Here is a 19789-nt window from a genome sequence, read left to right as displayed (position 1 = left end):
GTTGACATTATTGAAACTGGAGAACCTACTTTAAAGATCATGTGTACCCAGTCAAATTCTAACCATTCTCTGGATTAGGAGTCCAGTTTTGTGGGAGAAATGTAATGTGCATTAATCTTCACTGTGAATTTACCATGCTACTGAAGAAGACCTGAGCATCTTTTGGTGTAACAATGGTGTTTAGGATGCAGCTGATTAAAGCCTTTCAGAAGTTGCTGATTTTGCCCTGCAGGAAAATGAAAGTTGAAACTGAGAAAACAAAATTACAGTGGGAACATGGATCATAAGAAACACGAACAAGGAAAGCTCAACCACACGTTGACATCTTAGGCACCAGAAAATTGAAAGGGACTGACATAGCATACTTTCAATCAGAAGATCATACGGTTAATTGTTGGGGAACAATAGAAGAGAAAATAGAAAAAGAATGGCATTTCATGCCTAGTCAGGAGGTACAGAGCAAACACAGGATATGGGTCCAGTGCAAATAATATGAATTAAACTTCATAAATCTTCATTTAATAAGGCATTATCCAGGTGCATGCCTGAACTGTGATGCAGAATGCGAGCAGGTTAACAAGCTTGATTGTCACGTTCAGTCTACAAGCAAGACATACATAACAGACTCCATAAGAATCTAGACGTGTATTGATATAGGCTATAAATAAAAAAAATTGCAAGCTTGATAGTGTTTTACATCCCCATGGATCAGGGAGGAGCCTGCCTTGCTTGCTTTCAGATATGATATTTTATTCCAAGATTAAGGAATATTTCAGTCCTCTTTGCCTATATCAGTGATGGCGAACCTTTTAGAGACCAAGTGCCCAAACTGCAACCCAAAACCCACTTATGCATCATCGGGTGCCGGGTGGGTGTGGCCCATTGGATGGGCGTGGCTGCGGTGGTAACGGCAGACTGGGTGGGACTAAAAAGTTCAATCAATCAATTCCAACTTTGCAAGATCTTTTTTTTCCCCGCGAGAAGTTGAAATTGACCGATTGATTGAACCTTTTTTTTTTGCACACGGTGGCAGAGGCCTAAAGCGAAAAGGTTTTATAAAACCCAGCTAAAGGCCTAGGACTGGGGCGACGGCGCGCGTGCCCACAGAGAGGGCTCTGAGTGCCGCCTCTGGCACCTGTGCCATAGGTTCGCCACCACTGGCCTATATAAAAATTCTTGCCATTTCCTCAAGGTCATCTCCCTGACTCTCAAACCTACTCAAATTACTATATATTGGGCATATACAAAAATCCAGCCCTTGGTCCTTAGCGCTGGGAAAGGTGGAAGGAAAGAGAAGAGGGCAACCAGCGCTGTGATCAAGTGGCTGTGGGTGTACCACCAAGAAATCTAAAAAGCCAGGCTATCCTAGAGAAGTTCCATCTGTTTGATCATTAGGAAGACACCAACTTGATGACACATAATCATCAGTAATCATGTGTCTCCCTTAATGTGAAGCTTGTAGTCAGACTCATTTCCAGTTCAGCTTCAGAAGCTCTCTGCTATGTAGCACTACTTGAATACCAGAAAGTGATCAATCTGTGGTCAGACCCCGATGCAAAGTGGTCCGTGTTTTTAGAACCGTGTTAAGCTTTTTAGAACACACTTTACCCATGATGTCTCTCGTGCTTCAACACGTTGAAAATCCATGCTACCAGTTATTGGAAGTTATGATCTATTTTGTTACTCAGATTACAATCTGCTACTTAACATACTTCCTTTGTGATAGGAGCATGGTTTTGTACCATTGCAGTATAACCTATATATCAGTGGTGGCGAACCTATGGCAAATGTGCCAGAGGCGGCACTCGGAGCCCTCTCTGTGGGCACGCTCGCCATGCCCCGGAGATGGCAACCATCCCTCTTCAACCAGCCGTCCACTAACTCGCCAAGGTCCCACGTGGCTGGATGCATCCCAGCACCCATGCGCTCGCTGGCCTCTGTGTGCAGGGGCCGATGGGTGTCAGGCAGCAGGTGCCCCGGCCCCTGCCTCACCTTGCCCTGTGACAATGGCACCCCCGCCCTGCCTCACCTTGCCTAGCCTCTCCCCACAGGACGAGCCTCCTGCCCACCGCCCCACCTGCCAGAGACCCCCTGGATCTCCCCCAACCCTGCCCGGGCCCCACAGGCGTCCCTCCCCACGAGCAACATTGAGGTGATCACGCCCACCTTGGCCACATCCACCCAGTCTGCCATGACCACAACCACACCCACCCAGTGGGCCACGCCCACCTGGCACCCGGCGATAAATAAGTGGGTTTTGGGTTGCACTTTGGGCACTCGGTCTCTAAAAGGTTCGCCATCACTGCTATATATGAAACTTAGCATACCAGTGGATATCAGTAAAAATTTTAAGTCAAAGGTTCAAAAAGAAAGGGAGAGACAAAATGGTAGAAAGTCAGGCCTATCCTTCACAGTGTTTTTGTGTTTTACTTTGTAAGGAAAGTTCTGTTACAAAAGTCTGAACAGCCAAGACGTGATAAAATCTCAGCTCGTATTAGTAAATATTCTAAAAGGCACCTCTGTTTTCTCCATGCTAGGTTGGAACAAGACATCAAGAAGTTAAAGGCTGATCTGCAGGCCAGCAGGCAAATTGAACAAGAACTGCGCAGTCAGATCGGTTCTCTGACTAGCACAGAGCGGGGGATCCGATCGGAAATTGGGCAACTCCGACAGGAAAATGAGCTGCTTCAGAATAAGTAAGTTTATCCATCTATCTCTTAAGGTTTTTTTTATGCTGCCGCTTGTTTACTCTTACACTTTTGTTCTAGGGGAGGGACAAAAGTATTTTTAAGACTCTGGATCTTGACAAATTTAAGTGGTTTTAGGCTCATTCCATTTTGGTCAGAAAGATTAAAGCTGTCTCTCACTTAGTGTTTCACTAGCTGCCCCGTGGTCCTCAAGTGGGAAGCTAATGCATCAGCTTTAAAAGGCTTAATGGCTGAAATTTCTGTATTGAAGGACTGTGAGCTAAATACCTGGGAGTTCTTTCAGAGATAAGAGTGCTATATTAATTAGGAACTGATTCTCAGTGAACTGGAATTGGGTGTGTCTAGTTTAATGAAGAGAAGGACGAGGGGGGACATGATAGCAGTGTTCCAACATCTCAGGGGCTGCCCCAAAGAAGAGGGAGTCAAGCTATTCTCCAAAGCGCCAGAAGGCAGGACAAGAAGCAAAGGATGGAAACTAATCAAGGAGGTAAAACATGCTTTTTTTAAAAAACAGCGCCATCTGTTGGACGTAAAAGCAACACACTTCTTTTCCATTTAACCAGACTGAGCCACAGCAACATGTGGCTAGTAGATAATAATATCCTAAGAGTATTATAGTGAGAAAGGACTTTTAAGCCATTTGTGCTGTTCCCTCTTCAGTGCAGAAGTCTGAACCAAAGCTTTCCTGACAGCTTGATAAGTGGCTGTCCAGTCTCTGCTTGAATATGTCCAGCTGATAACTTTCTCTCTTTTTAAATCATTGATGTCACTGTTGACTTGCTTTTAACTGTTAGGCCACGGGTGTCAAACTTGCCGCATCACGTGACCTGTCACGACATACCATGACTTTTTTTGCAATGCCTTGGCTGGGGGTGGGCACGGCCTCAGCATGATGCAACCGGCCCACGGGCCAGCAGTTTGACACCCCTATGTTAGGCAATTCTTTCAAATCCTCTCCTGAAAAATGCACTGTGAATTTTGGCTCTGAATGTGTTCAGAGTTGAGGAAATCTTTGCACAGCAGGAGCATCACATTCATATCATCATGTAAAATCTCTCTTTTTAAAAAAAAAAATCTCTGGAAAAGGAATGCAGGCCAGGATTAGAACCCTAGTCGTTTCAACCTCAGTCAGTTGAAAGTATCTTGAGATTCTGACTGCTTTGCCCAAAAGAGAACATTGTAAGTGGTCAGTAATTCAAGATAGACATAGGGCAGTGATGGCGAACCTTTTAGAGACCGAGTGCCCAAACTGCAACCCAAAACCCACTTATGTATCGTCGGGTGCCGTGTGGGCGTAGCCCATTGGGTGGATGTGGCCAATTGGGTGGGCGTGGCTAATTGGGTGGGCGTGGCCGCGGTGGTAACGGCAGACTGGGTGGGACTAAAAAGTTCAATCAATCAATTCCAACTTTGCGAGATCTTTTTTTTCCCGCGAGAAGTTGAAATTGATTGATTGATTGAACCTTTTTTTTTTTTTTGCACACAGCGGCGGAGGCCTAAAGCGAAAAGATTTTATAAAACCCAGCTGAATGCCTAGGACTTGGGCGACGACGTGCGTGCCCACAGAGAGGGCTCTGCATGCCATCTGTGGCACGCGTGCCATAGGTTCGCCACCACGGACATAGAGAACGGAGACCTCTTATAAAGCACCCCTTATTCAAAGCTGGTTGGGTGGATGAGTGGGTTTTCTTCCCATTTTACAGACAAATATTACCAACTCTCTCCCTTTTTTTCAGACTACATAATGCTGTACAAATGAAACAAAAAGATAAGCAGACCATTGGCCAATTGGAGAAAAAGCTAAAAGCAGAGCAAGAAGCACGGACCTTTGTAGAAAAGCAGTTGATGGAAGAAAAAAAAAGGAAGAAGTTGGAGGAAGCAACAACTGCTCGGGCTGTTGCGTTTGCCGCTGCTACCAGGTACCTGGTTGCTTTTTTTCTAGACCTGTGTTTGTTCAAACTTGGCAACTTTAAGACCCGTGAACTTCAACTCCCAGAATTCTCCACCCAGCTGGCTGGGGAATTCTGGGAATTGAAGTCCATGCTTCTTAAAGTTGCCAAGATTGGGAATCCCTATTCTAGACCCAAATATTTGGAAGGAAAAAATGGTGAAAAAAGAGTTGTTAATTTGTCAAAAATTGCTGGAACTGTAATGGTGAGAAACATTCCCATCTTTAACATTTTGAGTATTCAAGGCATGCCTGTCATGGTCAAATTAGCCAGTTATATATGCTTATGAATATATAGGAAAAACACCTAAATAGTTGAAAAATTGATGACTGTGTTTCTGAATTGCAAGTTGCCTTGATCATATTTGATTTTATTCACTTTTTATAATAATTCGATAACCTTTTTCAAAGGAAGTAGCCAATTAACATGATATAGGGGCGAGGTTTTGTGCTGTTTCATGCAATTCATTTGTATTTGATATACGATGTGTATAAATGCTTATGGCGTAATATAAAAATGATACTCCAAGAAAATAACATTCTGGCTTACAGCATTTCAGGCTGTATGTTGGGTTCATATTTGGGAAGGTCTCTACCGCAAGACAATAAAACTACTTTGTAGGAATAAAATAGTACAGGTGATCTCGACCTATGATCATAATTGTGCCTGGCAAGTATGTTCGTACGTCGTGACAGTTGTAAAACATGTCACCATGTGACCGGATCTGTCTTAAAAAGACTATTATGGAAGTCATATAGCACCCATTCTTAAGCGAACCCATTATTCTCCACGGGCTGGTTTTTGCCAGAAACCAGAAGCAAATACCATAAATCAGTCACATGACTGGGGGACTTGCCAGTGACAAGTGCCCAAACTGTAGTCACATGACGATAGGGAGGGGTGATGTCAGAACTTTGAAACTGGGTCATACATCTTGGGAGAGGTTCATCAGAACTTCAGACAGTTGATAAGTGGCTGGTCATAAGTTGAGGACCACCTGTAAAGCTCAGCTGATGTGACCTTTTTGACAAGTTAGTCCTTCGCGTGCTCAGAGCATGTTATTCTCACCCAAACATGCAAAGTCCTTCCCCTACAGCAGGGGTGTCAAACTCAATTTCATTGAGGGCCGCATCAGCACTGCGGTTGTCCTCGGGGGGCCGGGTAGGTGTGGCCAGGGTGGGCGCAGCCTACTGGGTGGCCGTGGATGGAGTGGGTGTGGCCTACTGGGTGGGCATGGCCAGCTCTACATCGTTGGCGTCAACGGTGCCTGTGGGGGCCTGGGCAGGAGTGGGACAGAGCTGAGGGTCTCTGGCAGAAGGGGGTGGGACCAGGGCAAGCACCAAGGCATGGTTCACTGGAAGAGCCTGCTGAAACCCCTCCCCCGGAACCCATCAAGCCAGATATGTGAAGTAGGCGAGGGCCCTTTGCTGGCCACTTCCAGATGATGGTGCATTTCTTCATTCCTCACAAAGGGTGACACCTCCCCAGCATGAACCCAGGTGGGCGGGGCTGACGTGGCAGGGGCTGGTTCCTCGCTGTTTCCAGACGGCCTTGTGGAGCTAAGACTGAATGTGTTTCAGCATAGATGGCCACCACAAAATTGTACATTGGCTCCCGGCCGGCCTGGTCCAAGGCCAAGGCAGCGGGGGCCGTTCCCTCACTGTTTCCAGGATGGCTTCGCGGGCCACATGAAACCACGTTGCGGGCCTCATCCGGCCCCCGGGCCTTGTGTTTGACATGTCTGCCCTACAGAGTCTGAAGTTTAACAGTCCAGAACATGTTTTATTACGATAGATGAGAACCTATAAACTTTCCCTCTTATCAGTGACGAGATGGATGAATCTAGGGAGAGTATGCTGAGGTTTGTCAGTCACTGGTGGAGTGTTAAACGTGACTAAAGATGCACGTGCACATTTAGAATCTTCCATTGCAGCATTTTCTATCCCAGATCTTAAACTGAGAAGGGAAGATTACAAGCATCAGGTTAATACATGCAAAAGTTCTCCTTCTCCTGTTCTTCAAAGAGCAGTTTCTGGGGTTTTTTGGGGGGAAACAAAACCTCATTTTGGAAGCCTACAGCTGCAAACTTCACAGAGGGTTATATGGTGCACAAATCATGTTTTATTTTGCACCGCTATTCAGCTGTTTTATGAAAAGAGTTCATACAATTGCACCCTTTTTTCCACACATCTTGCTGTTTTAATACACTGCTGAAATTAGCCAAAATCCAGATTGAAAGCTTGCCCTCTTCTCTTTTTCTCATTATTTTGTTTGATAGAGGAGAATGCACTGAGACATTACGAAATCGCATCAGAGACCTGGAGACAGAGTGCAAAAAGCTAACAATTGATATAAAGGTGAAAGAAGACCAGATACGAGATCTAGAAATGAAAGTTCAGGTAAGGAGAAAGTAACAAAATGTTCTGTGATTCTGTCTCTCAGCCAATATTCTTTTAAATTTAGCAAAACATTTGCAAGGTTTGAAAGATACACCAGGGTTACTCTTTTCTTACTCTGAATCAGCTTGAGGTAGGCTACAATTCCATCCCCCATAGACAGGTCATGCTGGGAATGATGGAAGCTGTAGTCCTAACACACTTGCAAGGTGCCAGTTTGGGGAAGAGTGTCTGAACCTGAAAAACCTGAACTTTTTTCTTTTCCATGCCTTTTCCAGCAAGAATATTTGCTTTCTGAGAAGCATTTCTTAACCCACGTACCACTGTTTGGGTAATAACAATCTGCAAATGAGATCTAATGGGTTTCCTTAAAGTTCTCCCTGATTAATTTCAAAATTAATCCAGTCCAAAAGGTTTTCTCGATAATACGTTCCAAAACTAAAGTTATGTTCACAAAATGTGCTACATCCCGGTATATCATAATATGTAAATCCTGCCTAAGTAGATAACTTAGCGCAGTGATGGTGAACCTTTTAGAGACCGAGTGCCCCAAAACTGGCCCCGCCCCCTGCTCCGCCCCCACTCTGCCCCCCATCCCCTGCCCTGCCTACCCACAGGACCACTCACCGCCTCCAGGGCCCGCCGCAGATCACCCAGGCAGCCCAGCAGCCCTATGGCGGTCATGCCCTCTGCCCGCGCCCTGCAGCATCAACTGCATGATGGAGTGTGAGGGCAGAGTCTTGTCTACGCTGCCCGGCTGCCATGTCCTTGGCTGCGCTGCTCCGTGTGGGCCACGCTCAGGGGCGACTCTCCTTCAGGGGGGCTGCTGGAGAGGAGGGGGTCTCGGGAGGAGGCAAGGCTGGGGCAACGGCACGTGTGCCGACAGAGAGGGCTCCCAGTGCCGCCTCTGGCACTCGTGCCATAGGTTCGCCACCAATGGCTTAGCGGGTTCAAAAGGGATGAACACCATAATAGAACTGACACCGCAATTGTGGAAGAATGTGTAAACTGTGCTTAAGAAAAAATAAACTTTTAGAAATATTTTCAGAGTTTGGAATCCGTGGTTTACAAGCCTTATAGCACTTTCACATTTTTGATGAGGCAGCATTTACAGGGGAGAATAGGGAGGGAAGGTTAACAGTTTACCTTATTTCCTGAGGACTGTGAAGACGAAGCAAGCAAGGTGTAAAAATTAAGGGGTAGGGAGAGCCAGATTTCAGTCCCCCTTTAGGAACAGAAGCCGGCTGGGACCTTGGGCCACTCAGCATCTGTATCTGTGACAAGCTGGCTGAGAAACAAAATCCCTTATGGCATCTTGCACTAAAAGCTTTGTTGTAAGAACTGGGCAAGTTCTTACACATCATATGAATTTCCAATGAAATATCTTCAATTTTTGGAAAGTTCTCTGTATGTCCCATAGTTGAACTAGTCAAATTAGCTAAGCAAACAGATGGTTGATTATCCAGGGTCAATATAGGAAGGAAGTCAGTAATAGCCACTGTCATGAATTACGAGGGCAATTCGGAAATAAACCTCCATTTGTTTATCAATGACAGATACTCACAGATACAGAACTTTTATTATGTACGTTAGAAAAGTACAACATTACATTACTTTTCGACATAATCGCCATTCCAATTGAGGCGCTTGTCATAACGTCTTACAAGTTTTGAAATTCCTTAATAGTCACTCAGCGCCAAATCTGGGCTATAGGGGGGTGATCAAAAACATCCCAACAGAACTGCTTCAAAAGTTCTTGGGTGCATCTAGCGGTGTGCAGGTGAGCATTATCGTGAACCAACACCACACCGGAAATCAGTCTGCCCCAACACTTGTTATGGATGACTCGTCTGAGTTTTCGTAACGTTTCACAATAGACTTCTGAATTGATGGTTGAACCATGTTCCATGAACTTCACTAAGCAGTATTCCTTTGGCATCTTCACATTTGATGGGATTTTCTATGGCACCACTTCTGGTGTCCTGTTGGTTCATGATAATGCTCACTCGCGCACCACTAGACGCCCCCAAGAACTTTTGAAGCAGTTCCGTTGGGATGTTTTTGATCACCCCCCCCCATAGCCCATATTTGGCGCCGAGCGACTAAAGAATTTCAAACCTTGTATGACATGAGAAGTGCCTCAATTTGAATGGCGATGATGTCAAAAAGTAATGTAATGTTGTAGTTTTCTAATGTGCATAATAAAAGCTCTGTATCTGCGAGTGTCTGTCATTGATAACCAAGCAGAAGTTTATTTCCGAATTGCTCTCGTATGTTGAAATGAGATTAAAGACATTTCTGGAGAATAGGATTACCAACCATGCTTATATGCTAACTGTAGAATTCATCTGAATAATATTTTGGGGAAAATACGCATCAAGGATTCTGATTATCTCTACCATGTAGTCTTCTCAGAGACATTCTAGGTGTCCAGGTATTTAGGTGACAAGAATGGACATTTATGCTTGTACTTTAACTTGGAGCCTGAGAAACACAGGTCAATATGTGCTTTGTGAACTATAATTATTATCCTTTATGCCTCAACCGATAATATATTTCCCTGCCCCAAAGCCAACCTCTGGTGTTTCAACATTGCATTCAACATTCAAAATGTTGCATTCAACATTTAGAATGTTGCATTCAAAATTCAGTGGTAACTAGAGGGATATATCACAATCTTTTCAAAGCTCTTGGCAAAGAAATAATATCTATATACTACCAAGACTCTTGTGTCTATAACCTTTAACTGGGCAAAATGGTACATCATTGGGCAAAACCTTTTCAACCGTGGTACCTCAAATGGACTAACTTACAAAATACTGGGATCCATTACTCCCATGGGAATGAAATTTTTGAAAGTCCTTGCCCTTTTGACATTGCCAAGCTGTTGCTGTTCAGCATTGCTGCCATGCTGCAGCAGTCACATGATCCTCATTTACAGTGTTTCCTGACACCTTCCCACAAATCATTGGGGAAGCCAGCAGGAGAGCATCAGTGGGGATTCCATGACTGCAGCTGATGGCAGGAAAGCAGTAGTGGGTTTGAGTAACAAAATATATCTGAAAGAATGACCCAACAGATAGATCATAGGTTGTCTAGTGACAGCTAAACATTTCCATTTCCAATCCATAAGAATTACTTTGGTATTCAAACATGGCTTAAATGTGAGTGTGTTTGCACAGCTAAACTCTTGGTGACTACACAGAAGTTGTTGTTTTTTTTGCCAATGGTAGACTTTGTTTACAAGACTTTGTTTACCTTTCTAATCTAGTCTGTAACCCTGATTAAACTTTTCAGGATTTATCCAATTATAATAAATAACATACAAGTCAGAGGGTATTCCCAAGTAACCAGAGCCACATGTTTGCTCCAGTTTCTTTCCCCCCCCCTTCCCCATCCATATTTTTTTCTCTCCCTTGAATCTCATAATAGTGACTGTGCTTGTAACAATCCTGCTTTAATTCCTTTGAAAGGAATGGCGGAAATACAAAGAGAATGAAAAGGATACAGAGGTATTAATGTCGGCCCTTTCAGCCATGCAGGATAAGACGCAGCATTTAGAGAACAGCCTGAGCGCAGAGACAAGGATCAAATTGGACCTCTTCTCTGCGTTAGGAGATGCCAAAAGACAGCTGGAGATAGCTCAAGGTAAGTGAGTCCCTGGGCTGAGTGGTAGTAAACCTCGGGGGCCTTTGGTGCGTTGTAAGAACCCAGAGTTCAAGTAGTCCTCATTTGGTGACCGCAATTGGGACCGGCAACTCAGCCGTTAAGCAAAGCAATCGCAAAGTGAAACCATGACTGTGCTTAACGGTCTTCCTATAGCTTTCCTTTGCTTTCCAGATGTGCGAAGGTCATAATCACAAGCATTTTCATCACCATCACAACTGTGTACGGTTGCTAAACAAGTCAGCCGCTGAACGAGGACTACCTGTAAACCTTGTGGGAGCTTCCATCGCAGCTTTGACTGTCACAGTGCGATACGTGACGGCGTTTCCTTGTGATTTCAAACCCATTTCTTGAAAGCTTTCACTGGGGAAAAAATGGCAAGGAAAGATCCTTGCGCTTATGGCCCTCCGGCTCTTGATTGCTGAAAATAACTTTGAAATTGCGTAGGATATAAAGAACTCTCACAGCAATCTTTTCTGACCTGAGACTGCTGTTTAATGTTTTTCTGAGTGTTTGGCTCAAAGGGAACTCTTTCGTCATGTGGCATTTTTCTGTTCACAAGCCTCAATAGCTGTCCAGCGCTGATGTAGAGTTTAGGTGAAACTGACAATAATTCACTGGCTAATTAACTTCCATTATAAAAGTGCACCAAAATCATAAGAGCAGTTAAAGCTGGGTAGAGCAGGGATGGCGAACCTTTTAGACACTGAGTGCCCAAAAACCGCTCCGCCCCTGCCCCACCCCCTCTGCTCTGCCCCCTGCCCTGCCTACTCCACCCCACCTCCTGCCCCTCCGCACTCTTCCCCACCCCCACCCCTCCACAGGGCCACCTACCACCTCCACGGCCCGCTGCAGCAGATTGCCCAGGCGGCCCTGCAGCACCATGGCGGCCACGCAGCAGATGATGCTGCGGGGCGCGGGGTCAGAGTCTTGTACCTGCTGCCCGGCTGCCATGTCCTTGGCTGCGCTGCTCCGCACGGGCCACGACGGGGGGCGACTCTTCTTGGTGGGGCTGCTGGTGAGGAGGGGACCGTGGGGGTAGGCGGGGCTGGGGCGACGGCACGCGTGCCCACAGAGAGGGCTCTGAGTGCCGCCTCTGGCACACGTGCCATAGGTTCGCCACCCCTGGGGTAGAGTATGGACAGTTGGTTCAGAAATGGGTTCTTTTACTTCCTTTAAAAAAAAAAGAATTATTAAATGTTCACACTATGAAAAACAAATGAAAATAAAGACAGCAGGGAAATGGGAAAGGGAATAAACAGGAAAGAAGAAATGTGGAGTGGGGGGGAGAAGAAAAAAGCATTAACTTCCAACTTTTTTTTAGTGCAGTAGAATAAAAATAGTAATATAGCCTCAACGTTTTACTTTTACATACCTAGTATATTAGCCATTTCTGTAACGACAGACTTATCTAAACAGAAAATACTAAAGTCAAAACGTCTTTCTTTCTTTTTCCAGCAATGTCAGGGTTTTTGTTTTGTTTTTTGGAGGGAAATGAGATGGCCAGATAATCCTAATCAAATTAAGCATCCTTTGCTATAAAAAAACGACAAAAATATAACCAAAGGGAGCTCCCTCCTAATCCATTTCTGCAGCCCTTCGTATTCTCCAACGCTACACAGCCAAAACTCAATTGCAAAATAATAATTGTATAGCACAGTTTTCTCTCTCTTTTGTTGACGCAGTTAAGTGGGGAAGTTGAGGCTTTCTGTTATTGTTTTCTTTAAATCAAAGTACAGGCCCTAAAAGCAGGAAGAGAAGGGCAGGGATTCTCAAGAGAAAGGGGTCAACTTATTCTCCAAAGCACCTGAAGGCAGGACAGGAAGCAATGGATGGAAACTAATCAAGGAGAGAAGCAACTTGGAACTAAGGAGAAACTTCCTGACAGTGAAAACAATTAACACAGTGGAACAATTTTGGTCACCACGATGTAAAAAAGATGTTGAGACTCTAGAAAGAGTCCAGAGAAGAGCAACAAAGATGATTAGGGGACTGGAGTCTAAAACATATAAGGAAAGGCTGCTGGAATTGGGTATGTCTAGTTTAACAAAGAGAAGGATGAGGGGGGACATAATAGCAGTGTTCCAATATCTCAGGGGCTGCCCCAAAGAAGAGGGAGTCAAGCTATTCTCCAAAGCGCCTGAAGGCAAGACAAGAAGCAACGGATGGAAACTGATCAAGGAGAGAAGCAACCTAGAACTAAGGAGAAATTTCCTGACAGTTAGAACAATTAACCAGTGGAATAACATGTCTCCAGAAGTTGTGGACCTTTTTAAGAAGAGATTGGACAACCATTTGTCTGAAATGATATAGGGTCTGAGCAGGGGGTTGGACTAGAAGACCTCCAAGGTCCTTTCCAACTCTGTTATTCTATTGAGTTATTCTATTATTCCTACCTATTTGAGTAAGTTCAGTAAAAAAAATAATGGGGTGAGATGGGGGACAGAGTGCAAGCATGGGTCAGAAAAAGGAAGTTGTCAAGCTTGATTTTTTCTTTCTTTCCAAGGATAACAGTAAGCAGTGCTAGAAAACAGGCCATTAAATTTTATTAGATCCTCAAATGCAATTCAGAGTGTGGACATTGCAAAAAAAAATAATGCAGTGTTAAGAAATTAAGAGCAGAGGCACAGCTGGAATTCCTCATGTTCTGAGCACAACGGGATGCTGAGAAAAGAGAAAAATACGATGTTAAATTGTTCTTAAATAGATGAGTTGTATCCAGTAGTGCGATTCAGCCGGTTTGCACCACTTTGGCAGAACCGGTAGCTAATTTTTTGTTGCCCAGGCCCAGAACGGACTTCCGGAAGTGGCATCCACACAGAGAACCGGTTGTTCACCTATTTGAATCCCACCACTGATTGTATCCCTAACTCTGTGGCTGTTGTGTTTTCAAACCTTAAGAAAATGATTTTTAGTGCAGGTTTCTAGCATTGAAATAAAAGGTACACTGGTCTCACAGGATAGCAGAAGCAAATCTTTCTGTTCCCCCCCCCCCTCTCTCTCTCTCTCTCACACACACACACACACACGAAAACCTTTGCAAAATCAGTCTCCCCTTCTCAGTTTCCATTTGGAGTTTTGTCAGGTGCTGTGAACTGCCACTGGATCCAGCAGAGGGTGCACAAAGCTAGCAAAAGAATTGTCTTTCTTGAGTGATAGCAGTTCAGATCCCTGAATTGTCATATTTATTTTTCCTTCAGATGCTGTAACTCCACCCTCCCTTAACATGCCTTTTACCATAATACTTTTTTTTAACCATAGACCAGTGATGGCGAACCTTTTAGAGACGGAGTGCCCAAACCACAACCCAAAACCCACTTATTTATTGCAAAGTGCCAGGACCGCATCAGCATTGTGGTGCCCTCAGGGGGGGACATGGAGGCTTGGCCCATTGGGTGGGCGTGGCCCACTGGGTGGGCATACCTGCGGTTGTCACGACAGACGGTGGGCGTGGCTGGGGTGGGCACGGCCACCTCGATGTTGCTCATGGGGGGGGATGCCTGTGAGGGCTGGGCACGGTTGGGGGAGATCCAGGGGGTCTCTGGTGCGTGGGGTGATAAGTAGGAAGCCCAGCATAGATGGGAGGAGGTACGCAATCCTAGCTGGGACTGGGGGGACCATGGTGCCGATGGGGATCTGGCTTTCCCTGCTCGGGGTGGCCTTTGGCTTGCTGGGCGTGGGGGTGCTCTACCACCTCAAGCTTACTAGCTGGCCGCTTTGCCTCCTTTGTGCTGGGTGGAGCTGCCGCTCCAGGTGGCGGCGGCGGCCTAATGGACCTGCTGGCAGTAGCAGTGCGTGTGCCCACAGAGAGGGCTCTGGGTGCCGCCTCTGGCACGTGTGCCATAGGTTCGTCACCACTGGTCTAGAGTTTCTACAAGGTATGGTTAAAAAAAAAATTCAAGAGATGACAATGCAGCTGAATCTCCATCTGTTGTTGATGTGTTGTGTGTGCCGATATAGTGTCAGTTACACTGTTGCTCCTCTCTTGACTTTTTTGGCTGTACTCTGTAGACCAGTGTTTCTCAACCTTGACAATTTTAAGGCATGTGGAATTCTGGCTGGCTGTGGAATTCTGGGAGTTGAAGTCCACTTGCCTTAAAATTGTCAAGGTTGAGAAACACTGCTGTAGACACTGCGGATGAAAAGCCCTTCCTGTCAGGCACAAAGCATCGGGACCACACATTAAGTTGCAGCACAGAAGATTTATTATTTCAAGCCTATACACAAGAATCTAGTCGACTTACGGTCAGCACTAAGTTGGCCTTAGATAAAGCTCAACGGAATTCAAGGAGAGCTAGACCTGGGCCATTTGTGGCAACGTAAGGACTCGAAGCTGATGACGCGTTGAACTCCGCCTCCAGCTCTACTTGCTCTTCTCCCACACTTCCTGTGTCTTAAAGCAATTGGTCCCCAACCTTTTGGGCACCATGGACCGATTCCAAGGAGAGAGATTTTCCAGTGGACCGGAGGGGGCGTGGGTTTGCATGGTGCCTGCCCCGTGGATGGGGCTTCGCTTGTTTGCCCGGACGGGTTTCTGGCATGCTGCAGCCTGGTGCTGGTCCACGGCCCGGGGGTTGGGGACCCCTGTCTTAAAGTGTTTCTTTTCTTTCTTTCCTTTTTGCAGGGCAGATCATTCAGAAAGATCAGGAAATCAAGGACCTAAAACAGAAGATAGCGGAAGTGATGGCCGTCATGCCCAGCATAACATACACTGCAGCCACCAGCACGCTAAGCCCAGTTTCTCCACACTATTCTTCCAAATTTGTGGAGACCAGCCCTTCTGGACTTGATCCCAATGCCTCAGTTTACCAACCCCTGAAGAAGTAAGCGCCAACGTTCCACCTGTCGCACCGAAGGCATCACACAGAAAAATCTCTCGCAGTCAAGATGAAATTTGTATAGTGTGAGACTGTACTGATTTCTTGTTTAAAAATAAAAATAAAGGGAAGTGGGGGGGCCCAACACCAAGGTTTGACTCAAACTGCCCATCAGTTTTTTCTTGTAAATTTTTAGAAAAACTCACAAAACTTTACAGTTGTTTTTTTTTTTTCTTGGCCAACGCATTAAGGGGAAAAGAACCCACAACTCTCGATTTTCATATAGCAAATTCTGCTTCTCTTTGTTAGTTAAAAATGAATTCACACACAAGACACCCACGCATAAATGAATTGCTGCAAAGTTTCCTCTTGAAACTACAAAAAAAAAAATAGCTCTGCTTGATTTTAAACCCTTCTTTCTCCCCCTTTATTTCTTTTAAATATAATGAAGCCAAAACGGCAAATTAAAAATGGCAAGGAATAATGATGGAAATTCTTTAGTCCGTTTTTTGTTTCTTATGGCGAAAGGATTTGTAGTGAAATAAAGCTTTGATAGAGGATGGTGAGATGGGGTTGAATGGAAGGAAGAATGTCCAAGAGATCAATTTGCTTATCCCACTAAGGGCCAAATGTGTAATAAAAGGACATCATTTTCTTGAAAGAAGGCAATAAACATATGATAATGACATGTTCTTGGTAGTTGTGTGAAGATTCCCATCAGGGTGGTTAATGGCTTGAAAGATGCTAATGCTAGCAGGACCTTGAGAAACTAAGACATGTCAAGAGGAAATTTGATAGTTTAGCAATTATCTCTCTTCCCCCCACTCCCGTTTTGCTCCCGTGTAGCCTAAAAAAAGTAAAGCTCGTTTTACAGAGTCTACTGCAGGTCATGAACATAATTTGGATGTCATCTGCGGTTGCATCTCTTTTTGTTTGTTTTTTGGGTACCAAATCCAACAGTGTTTCCGATGATGAGGATATGCTGTAGCTGAATAGTAACAGAGGGAGTATTGTAGTAAAAGCAGAGCAGTGCAACATAGGGTATTCCAGAGACTGTCCGACTGGCTGATAAAAAAAAAAGGGCAGTTTGGGTGTTTTGGTTTGCTTTGGGGTTTTTTTAAAGTCAAATTTCAATTACGCTTTCTATCATCCTGAGTTTGATAGTTTCATTTCAATGAGGCTGGGCTAAAATCTCAGCCGTTGTGCCAAGGAGGTTTTTTCTTTTTTAAAGATCTTTTTTTTTTAAAGAAACTCAAAATTGCACAAAGATTTCAGTTTAAATGTATATTGTGCATTGGTAGGAAAGTGTGTTGCACTGGCGACTTTTGAAGTGTTTAAGGTTTGAGTATGGGTGGGAGGGGCAGTGGGACAGGGATTCAAAATTGTATTAGTAACTAGCAAAATTATTAAAAAAAAGAGAAATGAATTCATTATGATTTTGCAAACATGCAGTGGACTCTGGAAGGACAACGTTCTTCTTTAAAACAACACATTTTAAAGTTTCATAATTGGCAGGTATGCCTTGTTTAAAAACAAATTAAATAGGACAAGCAAGTCAATAAAATATGAGTATTAATGGTCCATCATTTTAAATCAGATTCTTTTTCGGATTTAAAAAAAAAAATCCTAGCTTTAGCCAGGTGTGCATGTTGCTGTCATTTTGCTTTTTGGAATCATCTTGTGTAATTGTCACCATGAAAGTGTTACTCAGAAATGTCATTGGTTTTCATCTTTGTGCAAAACATGAACTCTTGTCATTTTTTGTGTTGAGGTTCCCCCATTTTTTTATTTTTATTTTTTATTGTTTTATTTTTCTTGGCTGCCCTTTTGGGCACTCTTTCTGTTGAAATACTTGGTCTTGGCTGCATTCTTTATTTTTTCTGTGGGGTTTACAAAAAAAAATATAAAAATAAACATTTTCTTGCAGATAAGTTATTTTTTTTGGTTGGTTTGTTTTAGTGGCCCAGTTTCTGTGATTGATAAGATAGATTAAAAATACTTGTATAAAGGGGAAAACTCTTGGAAAAGTAAACAGATTTGGGTTTTTAAGATGAGTTTGGATGTCATCTATCATAGTGTTTCTCAATCTTGACAACTTTTAAGATGTGTGGAGTTTAACTCCAGAATTCCTCAGCCATGTGCTCAAGTGAGGTCCTCTTAGATCACAAGAACTACACTTAAAATATTTGGGGAGGGCACATAGTCAGAGTGATGTTGCAAAGTGGACCCAGATAACACCCATAGGCAAGGAGCCGTGGTGGCTCATTGGTTAGAATGCAGCATCGCAGGCTGACTCTGCCCATTGCCAGGAGTTCGATCCTAACCACAGCTCAAGGCTGACTCAGCCTTCCATCCTTCTGAGGTCAGTAAAATGAGGATCCAGATTGTTGGGGGCAAAAGGCTGACTCTGTAAACTGCTTAGAGAGGGCTGTAAAGCACTATGAAGTGGTATATAAGTCTTAAGTGCTATTGCTATCACTATTTTCTGGATGGATTCAAAGTTTTAAGTTTGGGGCCTCTTAATATTAAGCCAATGTTTTGGCTAACACAAGCAATTCAGGACATTCCTTAATTTAAAATCTGCTGATTTGTGTGTGACCTAAAATGCTATTGGAAGCCATATATGATCCTGGGGTTTGGGGTTCCCTCCTTCTTGATGGGGATCAAGGGGCAATGCAGTTTTGTATCCAGTTGCTCCCATCAAAATTTCAAGTTGGAGTAAATTGATCCATGTGATCCATGCTATTTATATAGGATTAGAACTAAACACAGTTTCTTTAGATAATGAAAACCTGGATTTAACTATTCTTTCATCTGCAGGTAAGAACTCTGATTAAAACAGAATGAGGAAAATCTCTTCAAATTGACTCATCAAGTCTAATTTTCTAAGATGTATATTGTTGGGGAAAGTAGGAGAAAAAGGCATAGGATGAAAATATACTTGGCTTATAAACGGATTGATAAAGTTGTTTCGGGTATAAACTCTCTAAATGACTAAATTTATCGAAAGAATGCTCCTGTCACTTTTTATTTTTGATGTTCATTGTGTGTCCCCAAATTTATCCCGTTTAAGTCTTAATCTAGTCTAAAGGATTATGGAGCTGAAAGTATTTTCTTCCTGCAATATAATAATTTAAGCAAAAGGCTGAACCATAAATTACTTTCAAGGGACTTCGGCTCCTTCACCTGCATTTCAGACCTCAGGTGGGCTTTCAAAATGAGGTACCTCTTGGCTACCTAGCATTTTTCAAAAATCTTGAAAAGAAATTCTTGCAACGGTTTCCCTGTACGTTTAGACCTGGTAGAAGTAAAATATATCAGAGAAGAAAGAAAAGTTATCTTTGATGAGGTTATTTTATTTATTCATTCATTATATTTGTATAGCTGCCCATCTCACATTGCAAGTGACTCTGAGCAGCATACAAGTAGTACTTGACTTACAAACCTTCATTTAACAACAATTAGAAATTACAATGGTGCTGAAAAAAGTAATTTGCAACCTTTATGACCGTTGCAGTGTTCCTGCAGTCACTTGATCAAAATTCAGGCACTTGGCAAGCAGTACGTATTTATAATGGTTACAGCATCCCAGGTTCACACGATCACCATTTACAACTCCCCATCCAGCTTCCAATAAGCAAAGTCAAGGGGAAAGGCTAGATTTATTTAACAACCTGGTGATTCACTTAATGACAGTGGTGATTCACTTAATCCAGGGGGAAAGGGTGGTAAAATCAGGTGCAATTCAATGACTTTGAATGCAGCTCTAATCTAACTGGGCTTTTCTCCCCCTTGGTGAGCTGTTTTTGGTTTTGTAAGAAGCCTGTTGCTCTTGGTCTGCCTCCTTTATGTTCCTTGTCTCCTAGGGTGCAGAATTCTGTATGTTGAAAATCTCGGAGTTTTTAAACTTTAAGGGTGTGAAGATTCCTTCCCCAAATAATAGCAGTTGCTTGATCATCACTTAGAACAGTGATGGCGAACCTTTTAGAGACCCAGTGCTCAAACTGCAACCCAAAACCCACTTGTTTGTCACCGGGTGCCGGATGGGCGTGGCCGCCGTGGTCATGGCAGACTGGGTGGGCGGGGCCAGTCCCTCGCCATCTCCGGGGCACGGCACGTGTGCCCACAGAGAGGGCTCTGAATGCCACCTCTGGCACCCGTGCCATAGGTTTGCCACCACTGACTTAGAATATGGGAGACGAGGAAAGAAGTGGATTTCTACTAGTGAGACACCAGGAAAATGCTGAGAACAT

At 44.0% G+C, this 19789-nt stretch overlaps 1 protein-coding gene across 1 annotated transcript in view; it reads left to right on the top strand.

The window, feature by feature from the left end:
- The window catches only part of MACO1 (macoilin 1), a 65082-nt gene extending 49430 nt beyond the window's left edge, over window positions 1–15652 (top strand). The window contains exons 7-11 of the mRNA XM_015822248.1: window positions 2538–2696; window positions 4445–4627; window positions 6936–7056; window positions 10527–10701; window positions 15344–15652. Coding sequence (XP_015677734.1) covers window positions 2538–2696; window positions 4445–4627; window positions 6936–7056; window positions 10527–10701; window positions 15344–15546 — 841 coding nt within the window. The 3' untranslated portion in view covers window positions 15547–15652. The remainder of the gene's footprint in view (window positions 1–2537; window positions 2697–4444; window positions 4628–6935; window positions 7057–10526; window positions 10702–15343) is intronic.
- The last annotated feature ends 4137 nt before the right edge of the window (window positions 15653–19789 follow it).

The sequence above is a fragment of the Protobothrops mucrosquamatus genome, unplaced genomic scaffold (assembly GCF_001527695.2).
Source record: "Protobothrops mucrosquamatus isolate PMUCROS unplaced genomic scaffold, P.Mucros_1.0 scaffold1501, whole genome shotgun sequence".
Taxonomy (NCBI): Eukaryota; Metazoa; Chordata; class Lepidosauria; order Squamata; family Viperidae; genus Protobothrops; species Protobothrops mucrosquamatus.
Note: the sequence above shows the minus strand (reverse complement) of the source record. Positions and strands in the feature narration are given on the sequence as shown.